This window comes from Loxodonta africana, chromosome 10, assembly GCF_030014295.1.
Source record: "Loxodonta africana isolate mLoxAfr1 chromosome 10, mLoxAfr1.hap2, whole genome shotgun sequence".
NCBI classification, from domain to species: Eukaryota; Metazoa; Chordata; class Mammalia; order Proboscidea; family Elephantidae; genus Loxodonta; species Loxodonta africana.
Window position 1 is genome coordinate 110,680,914 of NC_087351.1, and position 12,281 is coordinate 110,693,194.

Consider the following 12,281-nt stretch of genomic DNA (forward strand, 5'->3'; position numbering starts at 1 on the left):
TGGATGTAGTGCTTCAGGGGAGAGAAGGCGCCCAGGTGGGCGAGCAGGTGGTCCTGACCTGGATGTAGTGCTTCAGGGGAGAGAAGGCGCCCAATTGGGCGAGCGTGTGGCCCTGACCTGGATGTAGCGCTCCAGCTGCTCGATCTGCATGGGGAAGTCAGGGTGGTTGGCGTTATACTGTGCCACGTTGCGGCAGGCCTGGTGCAGCATGGAGAAGAGCGAACCCAGGCAGCGGAGCCGCGTCAGGTCCATGATGTGCTCCAGCTTGAATGCGTGCTCCAAGGCCTTGGTGACCAGGCCGTTGGACGTGAAGTACGGCTGCATGATGGTGGCCGCGTCCCTCTGAATCTAGAAGAGGAGATAAGCGATGGTTCAGAGATACCTCAGAGACCCAGGAGATTTTCATCTCTCCTAACCAAGGTCATCCAACTGCATGAGAAAGCTGCAGCAGTACATTGACAGAGAACTGCCAGAAATTCAGGCTGGATTCAGAAGGGAGAAGAGGACTCAGAATCAGGGATATCATTGCTGATATCAGATGGATCCTGGCTGAAAGCAAAGAATGCCAGAAAGATGTTTACCTGTGGTTTACTGACTATGCAAAGTCATTTGACTGTGTGGATCATAACAAACTATGGATAACATTGCGAAGAAGGGAATTCCAGAACACTTAATTGTGCTCATGAGAAACCTGTAAATAGATCAAGAGGCAGTTGTTCGAACAGTACAAGGGATACTGCATGGTTTAAAGTCAGGAAAGGTGTGCGTCAGGGTTGTATCCTTTTACCATACTTATTCAATCTGTATGCTAAACAAATAATCTGAGAAGCTGTACTATGTGAAGAAGAACAGGGCATGTGGATTGGAGGAAGACTAACAACCTGCGTTATGCAGATGACACAACCTTGCTCGCTAAAAATGAAGAGGACTTGAACCACTTATTGATGAAGACCAAAGGCTACAGCCTTCAGTATGGATTACACCTCAACATAAAGAAAACAAAAATCCTCACAACTGGACCAATTAGCAATATTATGATAAATGGCGAAAGACTGAAGTTGTCAAGGATTTCATTTTACTTGGATCCACAATCTACAGTCACAGAAGAAGCAGTCAAGAAATCAAAAGACACACTGTGTTGGGCAAATCTGCTATGAAAAACCTCTTTCAAGTGTTGAAAAGCAAAGATGTCACCTTGAAGACTAAGGTGCGCCTGACCCAAGCCATGGTACTTTCAATCGCATCATACGCATGTGAAGGCTGGACAATGGATAAGGAAGACCGAAGAAGGAGCGACGCCTTTGAATTGTGGTGTTGATGAAGAATACTGATACCACAGACTGCCAAAAAGAACGAACAAAGCTGTCTTGGAAGAAGTACGACCAGAATGCTCTTTAGAAGCATGGATGCTGAGACTATGTCTTACATACCTTGGACATGTTATCAAGAGGGATCAGTCCCTGGAAAAGGACATCATGCTTGGTAAAGCACAGGGTCAGCGAAAAAGAGGAAGACCCTTGACAAGATGGATTGATGCAGTGGCTGCCACAATGGGCTCAAGCATAACAACGACTGTGAGCACGGTGCAGAACTCGGCAGAATTTCGTTCTGTAGTACGCAGGGTCGCTATGAGTTGGAACCAACTTGATGGCACCTAATGACAACAAGGCCTGAGAGACGGCCACATGACCTCCGAAAAGAATTCTGGGTGAAACTTCAGGGGTCAAACCTCATTCCTTCATCTTGGTGATTTTAAGAATCACGCTCCCAGGAACACCGGCTTTCACCAGTGAAAATGGAAAAGGGTCACCTTTCATCAGCTCACAGAGGAAGTTAAGATTACAGACCAACCAACCAGTTGCCGTGAGTTAGCTCTGGCTCCTGGTGACAGCTGTGCTCCACAGGGCTTTCTTTTTTCATAGTTGAATGTGAGAAATCGTACATTATTTTCTTATTCACAGAATGTACTGGGAACTTTCCTGTCTTTGTTTAACACAAAATGTACTTTGAAACCATGTAAAACTTGTTTGACTTCCTGTACATGAATGAGAGAAACTGTACATTGTTTCCCCATTCACAGACTCTACTGGAAACATTCCCCACAGGGTTTTCAACGGCTGACTTCCCCCAGACATGTCCCTACTCTTGCAGCTGCTCCTGTTGGGCCCCCATGAGTGAGTGACACCCTCATTCCCAGAGACCCCCATGTGAGCACCCAGCCCTCCGTTGGGGCAGGCGGCCTGTACCTGCAGCATTGGGGATGCAGCCTCCTCCCCTTCGTCCTCTTTGCCCTTGCGCCGGCGCTGCGCCTCGTCCTCCCCCTCGTCCAGGGGGATGCTGCGCAGTCTGGCCAGGAAGTTGTTGAAGATCATGTCTGTACTCAGCACGTCCTCGCTGAACCAGACCATGCCACAGCGTGACACGGTGGCCAGGGTGGCGTACTTCAGGTCCTGGACCTCAAACATTATCCGTACCTGGGGAAACACCGTTACACAGAGTTGGTGACGTAGGTTTGGTAAAAACCTGGACATCAGATTTTTTTTTTAACTTGTGTACGCACTGAAAGAGCTATTTAAATTTGATTTTCTACTTTTACCCTGAAATTAAAAACTGCTACAGTTCACAGCACTACAAAATCCACCAACCACTCTTCACGCAGATTTGGGCAGGACATATGTGGCGGAAGAGAGCACGTCAGACGACAATGCTTAGTATCCCCACCGGAAGAGCTTGCGGTAGGGTACAAGCAGCACCGTGTCCTCCAGGCTGCGAAAAGCAGTGCACACTGAGTTGTGAGGATGTCTCAGATGCTGTGCCTATACTCCACAGACCTCAACTCACTCTGTGCTCACAGCTGCCCAGTGAGACAGGTACCATCAACTCCGTTTTGCACGCAGCTGGGTGGCTCATCTGAGGCCCTACTGCTAATCAACTGAGGTGCTGCGGTTCAGAGCAGGAGGTCTGGTTCCAGAGCCTTCACACAGTGTTAAGTGCCTCACAAGGAGACCAAGCTCCTTCTCACAGAGTCAGAATCTACTGGACAATTGGCTACAAAAAAGAACATGGCTGGTCAACAGGAGACCAGGAGCCTGAGGAAGTGCACACTTTCTGACAGGCACCGTGTCAGTGGCAGAGGCTCTGGGGTGATGGCTGCTGAGCCCAGCCCTTCCTGACAGGGGTTCACGGTCACAGTTGCTCAGGTCAAAACCTGGGTGTCACTCTGACTCCTCTGTCTCCCATCCACACCCAGTCCATCGGCAAGTCCATCAGCACCACCTTCAACCTGGATCCATAATCCAGCCATTTCTCAGCACCTGCACCGCAGCCACCTACCTGTCCACCCTGCCACCAACATGCCGGGGGCACTGTGACAGCCTCCCTGCACGCTGCCCTCCTCCGCCATCCCCCCAACAGCAGCAGAGGGGGCTTTTAGACATAAACCATAGTATTCTACTCTGTTCCGAACCCTCCTGAGGCTCCCAACTCCCCTAACGCACATGCCCAAGGCCTTACAATAGCCCCGAGAATGCAGCCTGACTTGGCCTGTCCCTCTCCAGTCCCCAGCTCCCTCCCCCTCACCGACGGCCTGGCTCTCCTTGCACACACTGGGCACAAGGACACCTCAGACCCTACACTTTGGGGGCTGACACCGGAGTACGAGTCCACATGGGCCGGTCCACTTTTACGTACCAGGCGCCTGTGTCAGACACACGTTTTTCCAGTTCCAGCCTTGTCTGCTTCCATATCTAAGTTCCTCGGGTGCCCTTCCTAGATGTACAGTCCGGAGCCCTGGGCTGCCAATGGCTAAGCCCTCAGCTGCTAACTGAAAGGTTGCTGGTTCAAACCCAACCACTGGCTCCACAGGAGAAAGACCTGGCTGGCGATCTGCTTCCATGAGGATGACAGACAAGAAAACCCGAAGGGGCAGTCCTACTCCGGCATGCAGCACTGCGGGGAGTCGGGACCGGCTCAGCGGCATCCGACAATGAGGAGTCAGGCAGGAAGTCAAGAAATCCTGTTTTATAGGGATGGCTGCAGGGAGGGCTGCGAGTTACAGTGTGCTTAATACTCAACAAATGGTACTGTGCTATTAGCAAATCCTATCAAAGTATTTCCCAACCACGGGAATGGAAAACACCTGGTACTCAGAGATTCGGACCAACTTTGAGAATTATTTACACCACGGGCTCTGGATGAGTGGAGTCTCATCTCCTGTGCCAGGCCCCCAATCTCAGCCAGCCAGATCAGAACGTCTGACGCACAGCCCACAAGCGCTACCTACATTGGGGGGCAAGCTGAGGCGTTCCCCATTGGGCAGAGTCAGGAGCTTGTTGTCGTCCAGCACTGAGTTCAGGTTCTCCACCCACTCAGGGTCCACGTCGCCATCGAAGATGATCCACTGGCGCTTCTGCAGCTCGCCCCGCACGTTATCGATGATCCTGGGTGGGAAGGGAGTTAAGACAGTTGCTAAGTCAAGAGTCTCAGATTAACAACTCTCACCTCAAGACAGTTTCTAGGGTGACCTTTGGGTGGAAAAATAACTTACACCTGAGCATGCTATCAGTACCCCCCAGTTACTGAAACAAGACAGGGATCACAGTGAACTTGCTTTCTCAGGACGTGTGTGAACAGCCCGTCGGTCCACTCCCTGGTGTTGGGGTCCAGGGTTCCGTAGAGGTGGTCTTTGCTGATGGCCTTGGGGTCGATGATGTGGGCCACGCCCTCCACGCCCTCAAGTCTCTCCAGAGCCTTGAGAAGCACGCGCCAGGCCATGCTCTTCCCGCTGCCCGAGGGCCCCACCATCATGAGGCCGTGATTGATTTGGGTGATCTGATAGAGCTGGAGGACCTGAGGACCAAACATGCCACATGGCCACCACTGCACAGGAAGAAGGGGCTGGTGCTCAAGCCGTGTCTCGTGACCACAGGCAAGAAACATGTTCTGTGGACTCTTACAGGTAAGTACCAGATTTCGTTAATGAGAGATGCTACACAGGCCACATCTAAATAAGTACTTCGAGAAGACTTTTAACTGGTTGGTGGGAAGTTATTGAATAAGTCAGGAAGGATGGGGGCCAGTGGAAGAGATGATGCCTCAACAAACAAACACATTAAATCCCCTCTAAGGAAAAAACCAGGGAACCAATGGATAAGCCACTGGTTTAATCCAGTAGAGTCTCAGGCTCAATACACACAACTCATATAAATAACAACCTTTTCTGTAAATAAAGCTCAGAGAAGAAAAAAAGAAGCCGATGCAGAGCACAGACAAGTATTGGTTAGCAGATTTGTGCTGTTGGTATCTGGTGCTGGAAAGCCCTGTAAACAGCACTCTGATTGACATAAATGCATTTCTAATACACACCGTGCCTTTCCTCAGCATTCTCTGAGAACCAGCTACACCAGGAAGGTGAAATTTCAGGCAAGTTCTGAAAGCTCTAAATTTAAGCTAAGAAAAAATTCTCTTGGGTCTTGGGGCAAATCTTCGTAAACAGATTATACACCTCCCTGGGCTCCCTGGGTGAGTTCTACCATGCACAGTTCCTTCCTGCTGGCCCTCGGCCAGTGAGTACCAGGGAGTGTCTGCGCACCGAGGTTGGTGGGGTCTGTGAGGGCACAGCCAACAGAACAAGCCGAGTTACCTTTTCCACCCACATTCCGCCGACCTCCTCGCCATCGCCGTAGGTCAAGTACATCTCCTGACACACTTTCCTGAGCTCTTCTCGGAGGGCAGTCATCTCCCCACGGTGGTACTGGACCCCAGGGAACACATCCGACAAGAGGCTGAAGAGCAGCGGGATGTCCTCAGCCACCAGCTTGGGCACCATCGTCTCACAGACGCTCTGTATCAGGATCTACGTGGAAGAGGAAAAGGACTCAGCTCCAAGGGGTAGGAGTGCTGTGTGCATGCCTCTTGCCATGGCTCCAGAAGGTGCTTAACCAGGAGTTACTAAGTCGGTAAGACAAATTGAGGGTATCAAGTGTAGGACATCAGTCAGTGCATCACACGGCACATTCATCCGTTCGCTTTACTGTTAAATCGGACAGTATGTTCTATTCGTCCAGCATACGTGGATCACAACGAGAAACACACTGAAGGATGAACTGCCAAGTCACTTAAACACTCACAATTTAAAAGTAAATCAAGTGTAAGAGGTAAGCTCTCAAAGAACGTTTTACAAACCTCCTGTTCAGGTAGATTTTCAGCAATTTCTCCTTCATCAACTGCTTCACCTCGTTCTTCTTTCTCCCTCTTTATCTTCTGAATTCTCTCCCTCTTCACATTACCAGCGCTTACCAACACACTCTTCAAAGCCCGGAGACCAAAGTCATAATGGCTTTGGGAAGAGAGCTGCTCATCACACAGTCTAAAAAAGGAAAGAGAGGTTTTGTTTTTAAAAAGTACCCTTTAGGTGACAACAGCGTCAAATGCCAAGCAATCAGAGACCGATGCTCTCAAAGCTATGCCACGATTACAGAGGTAAACACTAAGGGTTCCCGGGGCATTTCGCACTCACTTGAAGAATGGGACGATCTTGTTGGCGAGCACCTCGGCGGTTCGGAAGCCCTGGGAGTACAGCATGACCTGGGCGATCAACTGCCGGTCCGGCTTGGTCATGGCCAGGCTCCGGAACAGCTTCTTCAGGTTGTCTGGGAGATTGGACCTGCCCGCGTAGCCAGGGTTCATGGTGATGAAGATAGCCATGTCCGGGCTCACCTTGACTTGTTTGTTCAGCAGCTCACATGTGATTGGGGCAGAGGCTGCAAATTGGATGGTGGCCATAAGATGAGGTTCAAAAAACCACTCTAAGGTTTCTCTCAACAACACCAAAGCACTCGTTTCCCCCCAGCACCTCAGCCGGAAGGAAGCCGCTGCAGAGGGCCGTCTGGCCTTTCAGAGGCCTCGCCAGGCACATCCACCAGCCCACAGACCCGCTCTCACACACTTGGTACACACAATTTGAACATGCACCTGATATGCCACCAGAGGCAGGAAACCTGCTACTCTATGTGACACAAAGGAGCCCTGCTGCAGCTGCTTAGCTCCAGTGACTGTCACAAGCCAGGTGCAGAAATAAAGATAAGTCAATACTGCCACAAAACCGACTGGCTCAGCCCACAAGAATCACCTTTCCCAGGACCAAACAAAAAACCCTCTGAACTACGTACTTAGGGATAAAGTGCGTTTTCTCCATTGGAGAGTACTGACCACATGGGTAATGCTTTCTTTGACATGCCCCTTTTGTTTTAGTACAGAAGGAGCTTCTTTCTTCCCTGTCCACATCGATATACTTGCTCCCTCCCACAGCACAGCCTGCCTGCACCTCACGTGCCCAGGACTTTGTGTTACACACAGCAAGTGAAGCAGCCCTGAGAGCCTCTCAGAACAGACCCTCCTGTGGTGACAGATGGCTCATTCCCAAAACTAAATGTAGGACTGGCCGTACAGGTGGCCAAAGGCTGCTTCTCTGGGGACACAGGAAGGAAGGTGGCACCGAGAGCCACACCAGCACAGGAACACTCGTTCTGTGGCAAACGAGGGAGGAAGCATGGCCTCAGGGAGCACAGGGTTCTGTCTGAGGGAGGAATCATGGCCTCAGGGAGCACAGAGCTCTGTCTGAGGGAGGAAACATGGCCTCAGGGAGCCTGGAGCTCTGCCTGTCTGAGGGAGGGAGCACGGCCTCAGGGAGCATGGGGCTGTCTGAGGGATGACTCAGGGAGCACAGTGCTCTGTCTGGGGAAGGGTTCAGGGAGCACGGGGCTCCGAGGGAGAACTCAGGGAGCATGGGCCTGTGTCTGAGGAAGCACTGTCCAGGTCTTCAGCTGCTGTGGGACACAGGACCTGTGTGCTGCTGCTCTACAGTGAGGAATCCAAACTGCTGATACCGCCTTCCCAGGTCTCAAACCTTCAGTCTTTAATCAGGACTCAGCACACTGCCTGCAACAGTGAGCTCCTGGTAGCTCCACTGCAGCTCATTCCTAACCAGGAAGGTAGCCAACAGGGCTGTGGTGGGCATTCCCCTGTGCTCCCTACACCTCCTGCATGCACGGGAGGGAGCCTTACTCTTGTCGTAGTTGGGGTTAGAGTGCTCGCGCAGCGCCTCCTGGATGCACTGCACCTGCTGGGACACGGCCGAGAGCATGCGCTCCTCCAGGCGGTTGAACTCGTCGAAGCAGCCCCATGCGCCCACCTGGCAAAGCCCCACAAAGATCCGGCCCATTGCCTGAGAGGGAGAGATGGAAGGAGGAAGGTGCTGTGAAACCACTGCCTTGGCCTTGGCCTTGCTGGCTCAAGTCCTGGCTCTGGTTGTCACCCAGCCTCAGGCAACTCACATCTGCTGGAGGGAGCGATGCCATTCACCCCACGGGGTGGGGATGAAGGCTAAATGAGACACACAAGCAGACAGGACATGGCGCTCACACACGGTGAGCACTTGGTAACACAGCCACCCTCACTACACAGATGCAACCTGGTACCTTTTTTCCTCCTGGGCCAATAAGATCCCAATATGACCAAGTGTTACTTTTATCCTACCACTTTTTTTTGATTAAAATGTCTCTTCCATAATATTTGATTGTTCATTCTCAGACACGGGCATCAAGAGTTTTTTCAAAGTGTTAACAAGAAGTTGTCCTTGTGGAAAACGATTTGTCACACTGACCATATTAGCAGCAAGATTTAACTTTGAAACCATGAAGCCAAAGTCAACTTCAAAGCACATGTGTTGGAAACCTTGAAGAGTTCAAAATACACCCGGCCCTAAAAGGCCTCAGAGGGACAGATAAGCCACGCTGGGCTACTGCCAGCCTCCTGATACTCCTCCGACCCTCCCAAGCCACTAAATTTTAGGTGACTCCCATAAACCTTCTTACCTGGAAATCGAAGGTTTCGTCGCAGTTGAAAACTAAAACAAACCGTCCGAGCTGATGGCCAAGAGCTTTGACAGACTCTGTCTTCCCAGTACCAGCAGGTCCTATTTTATTAAAGAAAAGCAATTGAGTACTTCAGTCCACTACTTCACTGAAAGCATATCTTTAGTTTTAAAACAACTACAAAAAGCCAGTTCATTCTAAACGTAGAAAACGCAGACAAGATTTTAAAACATACCACGGCATTAGCCATGCTGTTAAGAAATATATTCAAATCACATGCTTAATCTCTAAAAAAAACATTTTGGATGTCACCTCTCTTGGTCCAGGCTTGTGGATTACTCACCAAAGGGTGACCCACCAAGCCTGGCTTCCAAGGCTTGTGTCATGGTCAAATAGCAGCGGTCTGTGAGGGGGGTCTGGACCAGCTTGTCCTGTACGCCCAGGTACTCAAAGCCATAGTTGAACTTGGCATTTGCCATCTGAATGGATAACTGCTGTAACACGTCTGTTTGCTTGGGATCAAAGTAAAATCGCATCTGGCTGAGCCACTCAAAGGACTTGGCATTGTCAATCTTGCTTTTGATCAAAGATCTGGTAACATCTCTCTGGTGGACTAGCTCTGTAATCTGAAAAGAGACAGACACTTCAAAAGTTTATCATACGAAACCACTATGAGAGATTACCTCCCCCCGTTAGAATGGCAATGATCAGAAAAACGGAAAACAGCAAGTGTTGGTGAGGCTGTGGAGGAACTGGAACGCTCCTCACATTCACTGCTGGCGGGACCGTAAAATGGTGGAGCCACGGTGGAAAACACTTTGGCGGCTCCTCAAAAAGCTGAACATTGAACTACCATATGACCCAGCAACCTGAATCCTAGACATACACCCAGAAGAAATGAAGGCAGGAACACAAACAGAAATCCCTATGCCAATGTTCACTGCAGCATCTCTCAATAATAGCCAAAAAGTGGAAACAACCAAAATGCCCACCAACAGAGGAATGAATAAACAAAATGTGGTACGTACATATGACGCAATGTTACTCAACCATAAAGAGAAATGAAGTCCTGATACATGCTACAACATAGAGATGAACCTTGAAAACATTATGCTGAGTGAAATAAGTCAATCACAAACGGACAAGTATTGTATGATCTCACTTTCATGAAATAATCAAATATATAGAAACCACGGCTTGCCGGGGGGAGGTGAAGTTTTTGTTCGAAGGGCACTAAGTTTTTGTTAATGGTGGCAGAATGTTTTGGAAAAGGATAATAACAGTGGCACGTGAAAAGTGTAATCGTCGTTCAACTGTAAATGTGAAAAGTGGTGTGCTGACAAATGCTTTGGTGTGTCTATTTTCACCACAAAACAAAAAGTTGATCATAAACTAGTTGTACAGTGTGTTCTTGCAAGCTAAAGTCGTACAGCACCTTCTCATAGAACAAAATTGTAGTTCTGCGTTTTCTGGAGCATTCTCTGGACCTGAGCCTGGTTTGTTAGACTTAAATTGAATTTCTAGGTCCGGTAACAGGGACTTTCAGAAGTTATTCCAAAATACTAAGTCCTTTTTAAGAGATAAAAGAGATATTACACGTGCAATAGAATTATAGGATCAAGACAGCTGCAGCAAAAACCAACGGTAAAACCACTGACTTTAAATAAAAATTCTGCAACTGGCATAAAGTGTGGTGGGTGAATCCTGACCGCCAGTGCTGTTCTACCGGCCAGTCACCTGCACGCAGGGCATGCCGCCTGGTGGTAAGTGACACCAGGCTCAGAGACCTGCCGGCCCATACGAGTGCCTCCCAGCCTACCCCGGTGCTGCTCTGGGAAGATGATGGGGGAGAGAACAGACTCTGATCAAGCCTTATGACTTTCTTTCTACAGCGATGTCGTGTCACTCCTGTATTCCACCAAGACCAGCTTTCCCAGGAACAGAGAGCCACATACCCACCCTGGGGTATACATGTGCCATTCACATCTTTTAAGAACGATTCCTTGTAGACACCCAGCTGAAAGCATGCACGCATAGGGTCTGGACTCACCAGGTGCTCCAGCTTCCTCCTGCGGAGTGGGGGCTGCTCCATCAGCACGGAGTCTGCAAGCACGTTGAGCGTGACCTCCACGTTGCTCAGCACGGAGTGTAGGGGAGCTGCGTCACCGCCCCCGCCCATGGTGCTTAGAGCAGATTCCACATTTTCAGACCAGGCAATCTGCGCTGACAGAACAACAAGCTGGGCCTGAAAGACACAAGCAGGTTCCAGAAGGATCACCTGAGGACCCAGTCGGTGCCCTGACCTCCAGGCTGCTCTACATCCACCACACGTTACCTGATACTTGTCGATCCATGTGATGTAGGTAGTGGGGTCAATGGAAGTTGCTTTACCAAAAATCTCAACTTCCGTGACAGACTCGGCAAGAAGCTTAGCCAGGGTGACTCTCATCTCCCTTTCTACCAGCGTGAGCCACTCGTTGATTTTGGGGTGCTCAGTAATTGACACAGGAGTTTTAAACATAACCTAAAACAAAAGCAATTCAAGAAGTAAGATATGCAAACATTTGAGAGATGCTTCCCAAGCTACAAACACAACCTCAACTACCTCCTCTCCTTCTCGGGAGGAAATGCCTAGGACGACAGAGTTATCGTCATTCAGGATGATGCTCGAAACGCCAGCAAACATTTTCTTGAAGTGCTTCTGTAGTTTAGCTACATTCTTGCTGTTTCCAATGATCTCAAGCAAATCTTCATCGCCCACAAAATAGAACCTAAAATTAAAAAGGAATTTAAGTTGCTAAAATATTCTCATATGCACAGATACGGCGAATCGAGGCAAAATTTTCAAACTGTAGGAAGGAAGGAGGACGTGGATGGGAACGGACAATCTCCAGCCTGAATTCAGGTCAGACCTAAATTCTGTCCGGCCCCTGCAGAAGATATGCGGTTACCCAGTGAGAGGCTGAAGCCCGAGAAGGCAGTGAACTTCACGTCGTTCATCTTACTCTGTGGATTCTTTTTTTTAAAACCTGTACAATTCACTGGGAGCCCTGGTGGCGTAATGGCTAACAGCTCAGCTGCTACCCGAAGGCTGGCAGTTGGACTCCACCGGCCACTCCCTGACAACCCTACGGGGCGGTTCTGCTCTGTCCTAGAGGGAGGGCTGCTGTGAGTTGGAATCGACTTGATGGCAACAGGTCTTTTTGGGTTTTGGTACAATTCACACTAAGCAAACCACTCATAAAGGCAGCAATAGCACTTAGAAGATAATCACAACTAAACATTTAAGAGATGCAAGCGGCCTGGGAGGGCAGACGACAGCTTAAATGAAGTTTAAACACAAATCTGAAGTAGATAATTAAGGATTACTGGTTGCACTAAGAATCTGTCTAAAAGGGAAATGGCATT

At 49.5% G+C, this 12,281-nt stretch overlaps 1 protein-coding gene across 1 annotated transcript in view; it reads right to left on the reverse strand.

The window, feature by feature from the left end:
• DYNC1H1 (dynein cytoplasmic 1 heavy chain 1) overlaps window positions 1-12,281 on the reverse strand; it is a 71,398-nt gene that overhangs the window by 25,718 nt on the left and 33,399 nt on the right. Inside the window, exons 24-36 of the mRNA XM_064292967.1 lie at window positions 11,479-11,644; window positions 11,209-11,397; window positions 10,924-11,118; window positions 9,217-9,499; window positions 8,874-8,974; window positions 8,065-8,224; window positions 6,518-6,761; window positions 6,184-6,367; window positions 5,642-5,854; window positions 4,610-4,848; window positions 4,283-4,439; window positions 2,247-2,474; window positions 118-348 (exon numbers count right to left, since the gene is read on the reverse strand). Of these exons, the coding sequence (XP_064149037.1) occupies window positions 118-348; window positions 2,247-2,474; window positions 4,283-4,439; window positions 4,610-4,848; window positions 5,642-5,854; window positions 6,184-6,367; window positions 6,518-6,761; window positions 8,065-8,224; window positions 8,874-8,974; window positions 9,217-9,499; window positions 10,924-11,118; window positions 11,209-11,397; window positions 11,479-11,644 (2,590 nt within the window). The remainder of the gene's footprint in view (window positions 1-117; window positions 349-2,246; window positions 2,475-4,282; window positions 4,440-4,609; window positions 4,849-5,641; window positions 5,855-6,183; window positions 6,368-6,517; window positions 6,762-8,064; window positions 8,225-8,873; window positions 8,975-9,216; window positions 9,500-10,923; window positions 11,119-11,208; window positions 11,398-11,478; window positions 11,645-12,281) is intronic.